The sequence below is a fragment of the Gekko japonicus genome, unplaced genomic scaffold (assembly GCF_001447785.1).
Source record: "Gekko japonicus isolate JY-2015 unplaced genomic scaffold, Gekko_japonicus_V1.1 scaffold175, whole genome shotgun sequence".
Taxonomy (NCBI): Eukaryota; Metazoa; Chordata; class Lepidosauria; order Squamata; family Gekkonidae; genus Gekko; species Gekko japonicus.
Window position 1 is genome coordinate 123,078 of NW_015166425.1, and position 15,346 is coordinate 138,423.

Sequence of the window (15,346 nt, forward strand, 5' to 3'; positions counted from 1 at the left end):
GATACGGCGGAACTCATAAGTCACTCAATCGGTGCAGAGTTTTCCCCCGCACGATCGACTTCATCGGCATCGATGCTCGTAGACCTGGCCGACACCGATGGCCGTCGATACCGACCGAGGCATAATGTGGAGCGACACCAACCCTCCCAGTTGATCCCGGCTGTCGATACCGATGTCTCTGCCTATCGCCATGCAGCCCAAGGGCACGCTCATCCTAGGCCACGGAGCCGATCTCCTCGGTCTTATGGTCCACCACTTTCATGGGATGAGAGGCAAATGAGATATCTTTATGGGCCTTACCACCCTCCAATGCCATGGCTCCAGCATGCTTCATATCAGGATTGGGACCGTTATTCTGTTCAATCTCACCACAGATCTCGGTCACCTGCCAGGTCTCGGCCTCCTGCGACAATTTCAAGGCCTCCTGACAATCCTCCTCCATTGACCCTAGAGACGCAATCGGTGGTCCCTACGCCGAAGCCTGCGGCTCCTCCAGTGCCACTCGTCCATATCACCCCTCAGACTGATTCAGAGCAAGACTCATCGGACGAGGTGGACGAGGGTTCAGATTCAGATGATTCCGTGGTGCCTACGTCTCCGGATCACGTCTCCCCTACTCCGGATGTTGCCCATGACCTGCCTATCTCTCCTTCGGATAATATGCATGCTTACGCGGACCTTATCAAACGAATGGCCGTGGGGTTGAATCTCTCTGTCACTCAGAAACCTCCCCAGTCTACTGACACGTTATATGACGTGGTTCAAATGGACACTTCCTCTGTCATTGCCCTCCCTATGTCTTCCGTTTTGGTCGAGGCCGCTAAATCACCGTGGAAAAATCCCTTTTCTGCTCCAGTATCCACACGAAAGCTGGATCACATGTATAAGATCCAAGATCCAGAGGCAGAGTTTTTGATGACTCATCCAGCTCCTAACTCAATGATTGTAACATCTTCGTCTAAGTCTCGACGTACTCACACTGCTCCGTCGGATAAAGAGGGCAAAAAGCTTGACACCTTTGGCCGCAAGTTTTATTCGTCAGGCGCATTAGCTGTCAAACAATCCACGTACTTGGCTTGCATGGGCCGTTACCAATATTCCCTCTGGGAAAAGCTGACTGATCTGATTAACGCCATTCCGCAGGACCACCAGGGTGAGATTAAATCTCTTCAAAAAGAGGGCCTAATAGTGGCGAAACAGCAGCTTACGACATCTAAGCATGTTCTGGAAGCTTCTTCACGCACTATGACTTCCGCCATTGCATTGAGACGCCACTCGTGGCTTCGAAGTACTGCCCTTCCTTTTGACACTAGGTCACAAGTTGAAGACATGCCTTTTGATGGTCTCGGTTTGTTCCATTCCAACACCGATACCTCCCTCCAAGAGCTTGACAAGAGCATTAAGGCTTCCAGGGCTCTGGGAGTGTCTTCTTCAAATAGACAGCCACAGCGGTCCCGCACATGGCCAAGGCCGTGGCAACGGCGAAATCAGACGCACCAATCTCCAGAACCTAGATGGCGCCCTAGGAATTACTCCGGATCCCAGAGGCAGACCTACCAAAAGCCAAGATTCGGCACGACTCAGCAACAACCTCGTGCCAAACAACCTAAACAACCCTCCAAGCAGGGTTTTTGACTTCCTTATCCCCGAGTCAGCTCCCAGCCTTGTTTTGACCCGTCTCTCTCCATTCCTCCATGTATGGCGTACTATTACCTCCGACCAATGGGTCCTCTCCATCTTGACCAATGGATACAGGATTCAATTCCAGCAGAACCCCGAAATACCAGTCTTCGTCCGTACACCTCCCTCCCAACCCCTCCTTCGGGAGGTTTCCCTCCTTCTGCAGAAAGGGGCTATAGAACCTGTGCCCCTACACCTCCAAGGGAAGGGGTTTTACTCCCGATATTTTACTGTCCCAAAACGGGACGGAGGGTTGCGGCCCATCCTGGATCTCCGTGGCCTAAACCTCTATGTGGCGTACAGACGTTTCCGCATGACATCACTTCAGCAAATCATGCCGTTGCTCCGCCAAGATGTGTGGATGGCTACCCTGGATCTTCAGGACGCCTATTTTCATCTTTCAATCCACCCTTTCCACCGTCAATACCTTCGGTTTGCGATAGGCCGGGAGCATTTTCAGTATACTGCCCTCCCGTTCGGACTGTCGTGTGCCCCACGGGTGTTTACAAAGACCATGGTCGTGGTCGCGGCCTTCCTGAGGCTCCAGGGGATTTCGGTGTATCCTTACATCGACGATTGGCTGGTCGTCGCGTCGTCAAGACAGATACTAGAAGCCAACGTCTCCTTCACATTGTCCCTGCTGTCCGAACTGGGCCTTCAAGTCAATCCGTCCAAGTCCCATTTTTCCCCAGTCCAGCGTATCCAATATATAGGAGCGATACTCGACTCCCAAGACTGCATGGCCTATCTTCCCCCGGACAGGGCAGAAGACATAATCGCTCTGGCTTGTCGGGTGTGCACACAGCCCACCGTCACGGCCTACGACGTCCAGAGGCTTCTAGGGCTCATGGCTGCAACGAATGCAGTGCTACTGTTTGCGAGACTCAAAATGAGGAAACTACAACTCTGGTTCCTCCAATCGTACAAGCCGCACATGGAGGCACGTGCCGTCATCCTCTCTCCCCCATCCTACGTCAGAGACGCCGTCCGCTGGTGGACTGTGCCTTCCAACCTCCTACAAGGGGCCCCGTTTCACCTCCCTTCCCCGGAAATCGTCCTTACTACCGACGCTTCCATGACTGGTTGGGGCGCTCATTCCATGGGATGCTCCATAGGGGGCACATGGGATCACAGTCTACGAAAAAACCATATCAACTACCTGGAACTCCTGGCTGTTCAAAATGCAGTGACCAGCTTCCTCCCTCTACTCAGAGGGAAATGCGTCAATATTCTGACCGACAATACTACGGCAATGTCTTACATAAATCGCCAAGGCGGGACGGTTTCCAGGCGTCTATGCAAACTAGCTCTACATCTGTGGGAATTCTGCACAGCCAACGAAGTTTTCCTGGTGGCAACTCACATACCGGGAGAGCAGAATATAGAGGCAGATCATCTCAGCCGCTCTGGCCTCAGTCTTCACGAGTGGGGAATACGACCACATTACCTGCTCCCAGTTTTCCAGTTGTGGGGCACTCCCCAAGTCGACGTTTTTGCAACGACTCAAAACAACACATGTCGTCTATTTTGCAGCAGAGGAGGGTACGATGCCCAGTCATTAGGAGACGGTCTCCTGTACCCATGGTCTCAGAAACGCCTCTATATGTTCCCCCCTCTTCCGCTGATCCTCAGGGTGGTGCGCAAGATCCTCAGGGACAATGCACACGTGATACTAATAACGCCCTGGTGGCCCAGGCAACCCTGGTTTTCCACCCTCCTCGACCTGTCTCGAAGAACCTTCTACCACTTCCCTGTCGTTCCAGACCTACTTCACCTCCACAACTCCCCGGTGCTTCATCACGACGTGAAAGCACTGAAGCTGACGGCGTGGCGAATACTTCCAAGGGATTCTCTGCTCGCATAGAGCATGTCCTTTTGAATTCAAGGAAACAGTCCACGCGCAGGTCTTACGCCCAGAAATGGACTAAATTCTGCTCCTTTATTGGGGCTGATGCCTCCCGGGCAACCACTGCGGGTCTGGAGAAAATTTTTTCATTTATTTTATCCCTCGCTGACTCGGGGCTCTCCCACTCCTCGTTGCGTGTTTATTTGGCTGCATTGTCAGCTTTTCATGTTCCAGTTGATGGTTATTCACTGTTCACCCATCCAGTTACCAAACGCTTCCTGACAGGTTTACTTCGCCTTTATCCTCCACTCAAGTCTCCGCCTGTGCCTTGGGACCTTCCCCTGGTCCTGCGCCAACTTACACGGAAGCCTTTTGAACCTCTGGCCACATGCGAACTGCGTCTCCTAGCGTGGAAGACAGCATTTTTGGTTGCAATTACGTCGGCCAGGAGAGTTGGAGAACTTTTGGCGTTCAGGCACGACGTCCCTTACCTTTCCGTACTTCCTGACGGAATCCGATTGGTTCCGGACATTTCGTTCCTGCCTAAGGTAATTTCTGAATTCCATCTGCAAGCTGAAGTCTTCTTGCCGACTTTCTTTCCAAATCCAGTATCTGCTGAGGATAGATTACTGCATACACTGGATGTCAAGAGGGCTCTCTTGTTCTACCTGAAAAGGACACATCCAACTAGGAAAGATCCCCATCTATTCCTTTCATATGCGTCACCTCGCCTGGGGTCTCGTATAACAGCCCAGCGTCTATCCAAGTGGATAGTGGAGTTGATACGTCTTTGTTACCTCCTGGCAAAACAGCCGTTGCCTGGTCCCATCAGAGCTCACTCCACTAGGGCTCTTGCGACATCTACGGCTTTTCTGAAAGGTGTGCCAATACATGACATCTGCAAAGCTGCCACATGGGCTACGCCCAATACATTCATTAGGCACTACGCCCTCGACGTCCGACGCACCAATGACAGCATCGGCCGTCACGTTTTGTCTTCAGCCCAGCGATGAACATCCTGCCAGCACCCTCCTCCAGGTAGGATATGGCTCCCTAGTCTCCCCTTGGTGTGAAGCACAGAGACCACGAAGAAGATAAACAGGTTGCTTACCAGTAACTGGTGATCTTCGAGTGGTCATCTGTGCATTCACACCACCCGCCCTCCTTCCCCTCTGCTGTCAGCTCCTGATTTTTTGATAGGTGTTGATTGGCGGCGGTGCTTTGAAGGAACTGGCGGGATCTGCGCGCCCGTCCCTCTGGGCATGCGTGCTGGGGTTCTTGCGCATGCTCAGTGGGACCCGCGCGAAAATCCTTTGAAACATAGCTTGCTACAGCACCGGTTGGGTCAGCGCAGGCGCACTAAACCCATTGGTGTGAATGCACAGATGACCACTCGAAGATCACCAGTTACTGGTAAGCAACCTGTTTTTATTTATGTATTTACCTTACGTAAGTCGCCCTGAGCCTGCCTTGGCAGGGAGGGTGGGGTATAAATCAGAAAAATAAATAAATGAATGAATGCTGTCATGATTGTTGTTCATTCATACTTTAAATGAAAACGTAGAGACTTGTTTACAGAATGGGTCCAGATAAGCTATAATACTACTGCAAATAAACTTACAACACATTGGTATGTCAGTGCTGCAAAGCAACAGAAATGTTAATGTGCCTTCTCTGCTCAAAAACAGGAAACACTATGGGTGATTTCCCACAAGCGCTGCTCCGCGCTCACTCTTCTCTTTGGCCCGATGGTACGTGTCAATTTCACACAAGCTGCTGCATGACCACATTTTGCCCCGCAGCTTCGTGCAATTTCCCCCGCGTCTACTCAATCCTGTTTTTTGAGGATTGAGTAGACGCGGGGAAAATCGCACGAAGCTGCGGGGCAAAATGCAGCCGCGCAGCAGCTTGTGTGAAATTGACACGTACCATCGGGGCAAAAGGGAGGAGTGAGCGCGGAGCAGCGCTTGTGGGAAATCACCCTATGACTGTAACAGGATTGGTAATACAATGGTGGGAAAGACCAGTGCAGAATCACCCTTGTAGGTAGACATGCGGGTAGCGCAAGCAGATGGCAATAAATAATATGACTATGTCAATGTGTGACAACACTGGACACTGACATTAGAGCGGTGGTTTTAATACCCAGTAGACCCTGCCCCCCCTCCATTCCTCTGTGCATTGATTGTTGCTCGCAGAGACCTCAGCTCTCTCTCGAAGCGCCTCTGCCTCCTCTCCATGGCATCCAGCCTCTTATTAATAGCGCTGACTGAAATAAATAATTGTTTGGAGGAGATCAGAATGCGTCACGTAAACATGCGTGCATCACCCACATCCATACGTTTGTTATCCATGGCCGCATACTCACAGGATGACTCGCACAGCCTCTCCAGTGAGTACAAAGCTGCTAACACGTGGCTTCTAGACGGTCCTGCAATGGAAATGTTATGGTTATTTGAAAAAAAACATTTTCACTGTATAACTTGCTGCATGGTGGACCGTGTTGTGGGAATCCTCACCACGGATTACATCACCTCGTCGTATTGTGGTTCATACCTGGTTCCGCAGCCCATGGTTCTGCACCAGAGGGTGGAACTCCCTCTTCGCCAGGTGTTGTTTGGTCGGGTTTTGTTCCTTGACCCATTCCAAAATGTTCAGGTGGGGCCGTCAAAGCAGACTGCACTGGCTGTGCCGTCTTGGTCCTGTCAGTATCTAAACAAAAGAAAGGAACACTTAGCCCCCATGGTTTGTCAGTGCACTCCACGAATGAGCTGTGGTGTCCATGCATTTGTGACGATGGGCATCTGCGATGATACCTCTCTCTTATTTTGTGTGGTTAGGTGTGATGTAGTTTTAAATTTCTTGTTTTTTTCTTTCTCTCACTCAGTGTCTATCATTGCCACCAGGAATTTAATTCCAGTCTTTAACTAACCTTTCCCACAGAACTGTGCCCAAGCTCTAAAACTCCTTTGTTGGACTTTGTGGTTCTGCGGATAAGACTCTGGGTTCACAATAAAAGCACTGCACTGGCTGTCTATAGCACACCGAATTCGGTTCAAGGTGTTGGTACTTACCTTCAAAGCCCTTTACGGTCAGGGACCTACCTGCTTAAGGGACCACCTTTCCCCACATGTTCCCCAGAGAGCACTATGATCGGGGTCCCAAAATCGCTTAGCTCTTCCAGGCCCCAAAGAAGCCAGGCTAGCAGTGACAAGGGCCAGTGCCTTCTCAGTGGCGGCTCCATACTGGTGGAATGAGCTCCCGGAAGACATCAGGTCCCTGCGGGACCTTTTGCAGTTCCGCAGGGCCTGTAAAATAGCTCTTCCACCAGGCCTGAGGCCCTGGCCCCAGTATCAACAATATTACTTCAACATTAACATCAATATTATACCAACTGAATAGCCTGTGCTCCGCCGATACGACTCAGACCATGTTGCCAACTGACTGTTGGATGCCCGCCATCGTTCTATTGCGCTAGCACTTCATGTATTGTTTTAGACCTATTTTATTGCAATTTTAATAATTTAACTGTTTTATCTTGTAATAATATTATGTAAGCCTCCCCGAGCCTGCTTCGGCGGGGAGGGTGGGATATAAATCAAATAAAAATAAATAAACAAGATAAAACTGTATTGGTAAAAGAAACGTATCGGTTACAAGATGTTTTGTTAAGTTGCTCAGTAAAATCTTTCACTTTTTACTCAGGTCTCTGTCAGCTTTTCCCCCTCACGCTCTTATAATACTCTTGACAATATTAAATTTTGCCTAAATTGCCCCCGAAGGACTTTTATTTCTCCTTTAGAATCTTAATGCCTTTCACAGCACCTCTATATGATTCTAATTGGAAAACTGCTTCTCAGACTTTGTGTGGATTGACCACAACTGACAGCTGCTGCTCACTTCTGACTTCCAACTGAAAGCTTGGCCTTCTCTCCCCCCCCCCTCTCTCCCCCTCTCTCTCTATATATATACATACACACACACACAAGCTCCGCCCACACACTCTCAGTCACCAACCAATCACCTCACTCACTCATCTCCCCCTTTCACCCCCTTGTTCTTTTGACACTTACCAACCATTTAAAGAAACACACACACATCACTTGAAATCGTTACAGCATCCAATTAAATTTGTCCTCAAGATAGATTGATGATTATAATAACTGTGGCATTCATTCTGCAGTACCTGAGACAGAAGGGGCTGTAGAAGGGGCTGGTGGGCTGAGGCCTTGTTCCTCTTCCTCCTCTGGAGTTTCAGCTGGCAGTTCAACCTGCAGCTGTTGCTCTTGCCTTGCAGGGGCAGCCTCCACCTTACAGGAAGGAGAGGCAGTTATCGCGACACTGCCGGCTTTCTTCCAATGTCATGGACACAGAGTGCAGGCTTTAATGGCTGCCTCTGCAAGACTGTTGAATGGCCTGAAGTGTAAAACAGTGCCCTCCAGTGCTTGCAGGGAAGAGTTCTGCACAGATTTAAATGGTGGGCCGTGACAATTCAATAAGTACACTTGGAATCTACTTTCGCGTTATCCCTGTCTTTTTGCCTTCAGGGTAGGGTTGCCAGGTCTGGGTTGGAAAATACCCGGAGACTTTGGGGGTGGATCCGGGAGAGGGTGGGGTTTGGGGAGGGGAGGGGAGGGGCCTCAGCATGGTACCGTGCCATAGAGTCCACCCTTCCAAGCAGCCATTCTCTCCAGGGGACCTGATCTCTGTCAGCTGGAGATCAGTTGCAAAAGCAGGAGATCTCCAGGCCCCACCTGGAGGCTGGCAACCCTACTTCAGGGCCGCTTTCAACGTCAGGAATGTATTCAGGGGTGTCCGGGCCTGCACGGATCAATATCGGATTGTTACTCATGCCCGATGACAAAAAATATCCTCCAAAAGGCCAAATTTGTGATGACAGCGGCTCAAGAAGAAAATATATGCCGTTTTGATCCATTTTGGTAGTTTCGCATTCATTACAGGGACCATGAGAACTTCCATAGGGTTACGTGTTGCTATGCAACGTATCCAGAGTGGTCACTGGATCCACTGGAGATCAAGGCTTTCAGCAGCCCACATGATCGGAACAAGAGTTTGTTGTGGTTGGTTGTTATGACTACTCACAGGTGAAAGGCATCAAGGCACACGCTGCATATAAGAAATTAGCTTAGCATGGGGAAAAACCTGTGACAACACATTTGTATTGTTTGCATGCTCATAGATACGTCATACATAGTGTGATGGAACTGACATTGATTATTTAACTTCCCAGAGCGTGTGCCAAGTTGTAATTGCAGGAATTACAACTAACAGAGAGAAATTTACCCAACTGCACTTACTCCAAAAAAAAGTGTGCCTTCCTGTTGCCAGCAACCATAAGGTTGCTCAAGGAGGGCCACTGTTTCTCTATCACCTCTATTAGCGAACGGATATAAGCAAGCGGTCTCAACGAGCGAGTCTCCATCATGGCAGGCAGTAATGCAGTAGCACTGGGCAAAATGGAGAATCAACATGGTGATTGTGGCATTTAATCCCCCCCCCCAAAAAAAAATACCTGGTGCATAAAAACAGCAGTCCGATCATCATGCCTCACTGAAAGACGTGACACCTACATTTCTCTTAATGTATAGAATTGGCGGCAGAGGTTTCCTCTCCTTGCGTCATTTCATTGTAACGCAACCACGCATGCGTGCAAAAAATAATAATTCAGAAAAGATAGTGGGAGGGGGAAGAGGGAGGGGGAAGTGGCAGGAAACCACGCCTGTGGCACGAGTGCAAAACTTCATATGCAGGGAAGATTTCAGGCAAAGACTCGCGGCAACCCTCTGGGAACAGTGCCGCACAGAAAGGGAGGCAAGTGCCAAATGTGGAATCGGTCCTAATCTAAAGAGTACTTTCCCTTTCACAAATGCCCCCTTGTGTTGCCTCCGTTATCCATACGTGGACCAACCAGGGTATAGGGATTCAAGACATCAACAGTCTTCACCTCAATGAAAACGAAATCTAGTAGCTACCCCTGGAACTTTTCAGGACTTGGAAGTGGGGAAGTGGCATTCGGCCAGTATTGTGCCAACTGTGCTGGCTGCTGATCAAATACTGCATCCGTTTCAAAGCTATGGTTTTGACCTTTAAAGCCCTATGCGGCCTGGAACCATCATACCTACGGGACTGTCTTCCCCTAGACAAGCCTTGGAGAGCTTTACGCTCTTCTGATCAACACCTCCTGGTGATCCCGCCTCCGAAGGACATCCGCTTTGCCTCAACCAGGGCAAGGGCTTTTTCGGCCCTGGACCCAACCTGGTGGGACATCCTCCCACCTGAGAGCAGGCCCCTGCAGGACCTGTTACAGTTCCATCAGTCTTTTGATTGAGGCAGCGGACGTTCAACCATTCTGGCCTCCCCTGTGTATGGCCCCTCTCCCAGTGCCTGCTGAAAGATAATATTATTGGGTCCAGGGGCACCTATATTTCCCTGATATGAGGCATGGGGTTTGATGCTGCTGCTTATTGTGCCATCAGTTGTTTTATTGTTTTTATTGTTTTACTACATGTTGTAAGCTGCCCTGAGCCCACTTGTGGGACAGGGCAGGTTAGGGTTGCCAACCCCCCCCCCCGGTTTGCCAGGGTTCCCCCATTGGGGGGGGTTCTACCCGCCGCCGGCCAGATGGCCAGCGGGGGAAGCCCCACCCCCAACCCTTGAAGTGTGTGGAACCCTTGTTTCCTCCCAAGCCTGATCTCCGCAAGCTTGCAGGGAAATGCCAGCTTCGTACTCTTAAAAGGGAAACGCGGCTGCTCTTAAAGGGGAAACGCCGGCTCCTGCATTTAAAAGGGAAACGCTGGCTCCTTTAAGTGCAGGGAACTGCCGTTTCTGGAGATCTGGCACACGGGTGGGGGGGAGGGTGGACGTCCCCGACGTGATGTCATCACGTCGGGGATGCCCCGCCCCCTCCAGGAACGCCCCCAGAGTCCCCCACTGGGGGTGGAAGATGGACTTGGCAACCCTAGGGCAGGGTATAAATCGAATAAATAAATAAATAACCGGATACTGAGGGCTGTTAATCAGCCGGGGCAATCTGTGCAATGCGTGTTCTCCCCTCCTGCTGGCCACGCCTTTTATTCCTACCTCAGTGCCTTTGCTTTGCCTCCACAGGATCAAGTGGAACTAGAAGTGGTTCAGCTGAGAGCAATAAGGATTTATGCTCCTGCCACCAGGCTCCTCACAGGCACGGAGGTGAGTCGGCACGGAGGTGAGTCTCCCGTGTCACAGCGGACTTATGGTGACCCCTAATGGGATTTTCAAGGCAAGAGATGTTTAGAGGTGGTTTTGCCATTGCATTTTGCTTTGTAACAGGGGTCATTTCGTAGAAAAAGAGGTGCAGGCGCTCACTAGCATAATGTATTAGCATAACTTAGTTGCATCTGCCACACCCCCTGACATCACTGGAAGTGTGTCAGAAGGCAACACCCACCACTCAGGCTCCACTTGGTCTTAAAGGTGCCACTGGACTGTTTTGGTTTGCTAGCGATGGGGAGGGGAAACGCGCAGATCTGCCCTCACAGAGGAGGGAGAGCTTGTACCTGAAGGCGGGCCCGGGGGGGGCCCTCTGGAACTTACCTGGCTGCTTCTTGCTCTGACTGAGGGCTGCTGGGAGCAGGGGGTGGGGCTTGTTGCATGTGCCCGCCCCCTGGGCTCCTTACTGTCGGAGCTGCACTCCTGCAGGAAATGACCCCTGCTGTGTAATAACACTGGACTTCTTTGGTGGTCTCCCAATGAGATCAGGCTATCTTGGGTCATCCAGGCCCAGCCACTAATGAGACAGCGACTATGGGTCCCAGAAATTGCCCAGATTTTGAACACTGCTGACCTTCCCTCTGGCATCAGCCCCTACTGAGGTTTCCACCCCGACATGGGACATTTCCCCCCCTAGTGATAATCCATGGCAAAAGAGCAGATGAAGATGGGTAGTCGTGTTAGTCTGTCTGTAGCAGTAGGAAAGACCAAGAGTCCAGTATCGGAAGAAGCGAGCAGTGACTCATGAAAGCTCCTATACCCCTGCCCCATATTCTGTTAGTCTTTAAGGTGCCGCTGGACTCTTGCTCTTTTCCACTGGAAAATACAGCAATGCTAGGGAAAGTTAAAGGCAGCAGGAAAAGAGGAGGACCCAGCAGGAGATGGATTGACTCAAGCAAGGAAGCCACGGCCCTCCGTTTTTAAGGCCTGAGCAAGGTTCTTAACGATAGAACATTTTGGAGGCCATTAATTTATAGGGTCACCTGGGCTCTTTTTGTAGAAAAAGTCCAGCACGAACTCATTAGCATAGGCCACACCCAGCAGTAAAAACTCGTTAGCATATTAGGCCACACCCCCTGACTACACCACTCATTGGCATATTAGGCCGCACCCCCATGTTACCAGAAGTGTGGCCATCCAGCCACACCCACCTTTTGCTGCTTATTCTGTTTACCTTGTCTGTTGTCAAAACCCAGGGCTTTTTTTGTAGCAAGAACTTATTTGCATGTTAGGCCACACCCCCTAATGTAGCCAATCTTGATGTGTTCCTGCTGTTGGGTGTGGCCTATTATGCTAATGAGTTCCTGCTGGCGTGGCCAACTTGGGAGCCAGCCGGAACTCCGTTCCTGTGCGTTCCTGCCCAAAAATAGCCCTGGGTCACCATAAGTTGGAAGCGACTTGACAGCACTTAACAGACACGCACACAATTGCACTGAAGACCAAACCCCAGTATGCTGTTCCCACAAAAACATGAGGGAGACTTGCCTTTGCAGATGCCGGTGTACGTCGTGGGACTGACCAGTAGTCTGACGCCATTCTCCTTTGGGAACGCCAACCCAGGCCTGTCGTTCCACTGGGCTATGAGCAAACGTGATGTCCTGGACCTTCTTCCCAGACACTCCAAGGTACAGAGCCATCCTTTGCGGAACACCGTAATTTCAACAAAGTGGTTTAGAGGGAGGCTTTGGTGTGTGAAGCTGCCGGGAACGGATGATTCAATTCGAGGCTGCAGCTCCTGGACTTAACCCCAGATTGGGAGTGGCTTTTTCCCCACTACAGAAAGTGACTTGCCCTTGTCTAGGTGTTTTACACCTAAGGCCCGACTAGATGAGACCCTGGGAGGTATGTGATGAGACCTACCCAGGTAAAGCTAAACTGCATCTGTGTGTATATATAAAGTAAAGGTAAAGGTTCCCTTGCTCGAAAGCCAGTCGAATCCGACTCTAGAGTTGCGGTGCTCATCTCTGTTTCCAAGCCGAAGAGCCAGCGCTGTCCGAAGACGTTTCCGTGGTCATGTGGCCGGCATGACTAAACCCCAAGGCGCACGGAACGCTGTTACCTTCCCACCGAAGTGGTACCTATTTATCTACTTGCAATTTCTTGCTTTCGAACTGCTAGGTTGGCAGGAGCTGGAACTAGAGATGGGAGCTCACTCCATCATGCGGCACACTCAGGTCTCGAACTGCTGAACTACTGACCTTCCACAGCCTGCAGTTCAGCGTCTTAACCACTTGAGCCACCGCAGCTCCGTGTGTATATATATACCCAGCCTAAAATCGGAGAGGCAGTGTGGTGCAGTGCTTAGAGCAGAGGTGTCGAACTAATTTGTTATGAGGGCCAGATCTGACATAAATGAGACCCTGTTGGGCCGGGCTGTGTGCGTCATAAAATGTAATGCTGGGTAGCGGAGATATAAACTTTATAAAGGACACAAACACAAAGGGTTTTTTTTTGTACTTAAAATAAAAACATGCTTAAAACATTAGCACTCTTGCAATATTTTGTTTATTTAACAGTGTCTGATAACTGACACCTCTTGCTCTGAATCATTGCATCAAAATGTCTGTGCTGTCGCAATCCTGAGTCTGCTGTTCAGGTGTGTGTCTGTCAGCTGCAAACCTACAATGAAGCAGCAGCAGCAGCAGAACTGGAAGAAGCAGCAGAAGACAGCCAATTCCATTGCAGGCCTGATAGAAGCCCTCCAGGGGCCTGATCCGGCCCCCGGGCCGCATCTTTGACACCTCTGGCTTATAGGGTCAGGCTAGGATCTGGGAGACAACAAGTCTGAATCCCACTTGTGCCACGGACACTCGCTGGGTGACCTTGGGCCAGTCACTCTCAGGATTAGTCAGCCGTGTTGGTCTGAAGCAGCAGAACAAATTTAGAGTCTAGTGGGGCACCTTTAAGACCAACAAAGGTTTATTCAAGGTTTGAGCTGTCATGTACAAGGCACACTTTTTTCAAATGCAGTGGAAAGCAGGTAAAGTTCAGACTTATAGACACAGGCTGAACAGCAAATTAATCACCATGTTACATGTTAATTTGCTGTTCAGCCCGTCTATAAATTTGAACCTTACCTGCCTTTCCAATGTATTTGAAGAAGTGTGCCTTGCACACGACAGCTCAAACCTTGAATAAAACTTTGTTGGTCGTAAAGGTGCCCCACTGGACTCTAAATTTGTTCTACCTCACAGGATTGTTGTGAGGATAAAGTGGAAGAACAGAGAACACTATTGGAAGCTGCTTTGGGTCCCCGTTGAGGGAAGGCTGAGGTATAAATTAAAAAAAAAATCAGAGGCGATTTTGTGTGTATAACGAAGCGCACTGTGGCCTGTGAAAGCTTATGCCAGAATCGGTTTCGGAGTTTTTAATGGCTCTGTTGTCTTAACAGTCAGGCTACAGTTGCATAGTGCTGGAGATTCCCTTGGGTATGGGCAAGCTCTGTTTAGAAAAGGGTAGGACAGCTCAGCTTGGTGAGTGAAATTTCCTGCCACTTTAGTTCAGAGGAGAAGAATTGGCACATATTCCTGTGAAGGACGTGTCAATCTGACAACAAACAGCCTTTTTACACTTGGGGGAAGCGCTCCTCCCAATGTAACTTTTCCCGGTCTATCAGTTAGGGGGCCTGAAAGGAACCCTGTGCGACCCCTTCCTTTTAAAGGCATGAATATAAACCTCGGCAACCTTGCTGAATACAAACCAGGCAGGGAAAAAATCTGCGGGGGGGAGGGGGTGTCTTTCTGAATCCTTATACCATCTGAAACAGGAGAAAAGGGTGTCTGCATATTTCCCTTCTCCACCAGTAGAACAAATAGAGTCCAGTGGCACCTTTAAAGACCAACAAAGGTTTATTCAAGGTTTGAGCTTTCACTTTTTCAAATACATTGGAATGGCAAGGTAAGGTTCAGCAAAAATAACATGTAACGTGATGATGTTCAAGATACCCAAAGCGAAAACTAAATAACAAGTTACGGTTAGAAGGTCAACAGCTGTAAAGCAATAAATATGTCAGAATGGCAGAGAGATGTCTAAAGGTGTGTTTTCTAATTGTGGGAAGTAAATGAGAATCTTCATTCTCTCCTCTCAGGCGTGGAGGGCACTTAACATTTTTTGAGGGGGATGTAGTCATGTATGGCTGCCAGAGTTGGACTATAAGGAAGGCCGAGTTTTTTGCAGACTGGATGGACTTTAAAGAGTATCTAGAGAAATATTGGGATGTTAAGAATAACTTAATGTGCTTTACTAATTATTAAGAACAGAATGTGTAAAGAGTTGAACAGAAGACGTTGGTAGCTAAAGGCAGAGGTCATTTCGGGGGGGGATCGCGGGGGAGCCCCGCCCCCTGCTTCCGGCCGCCCCACTTCCGGCCCTCATTCAGCCAGGAGGAGGCAGGAGAAGAGGGAGGGTAAGTTGCTTCCTCCCTGCCTCTCCCCACCCCTGCCTGCCTGGGGCCAGGGAGGGCCTTCCTTCGCGGGGCTTCCTTGCACTCCCGCCGGCCTTGCAGGTCCACCGCCGGGCCCCTGATGTCAGGGGGTGTGGCATATGCTAATG

General features: G+C 50.0%; 1 protein-coding gene across 1 annotated transcript in view; it reads left to right on the plus strand.

Moving 5' to 3' along the window:
• NUP210L (nucleoporin 210kDa like) overlaps positions 1–15,346 on the plus strand; it is an 84,208-nt gene that overhangs the window by 27,405 nt on the left and 41,457 nt on the right. The window contains exons 14-15 of the mRNA XM_015411718.1: positions 10,655–10,735; positions 12,289–12,420. Of these exons, the coding sequence (XP_015267204.1) occupies positions 10,655–10,735; positions 12,289–12,420 (213 nt within the window). The remainder of the gene's footprint in view (positions 1–10,654; positions 10,736–12,288; positions 12,421–15,346) is intronic.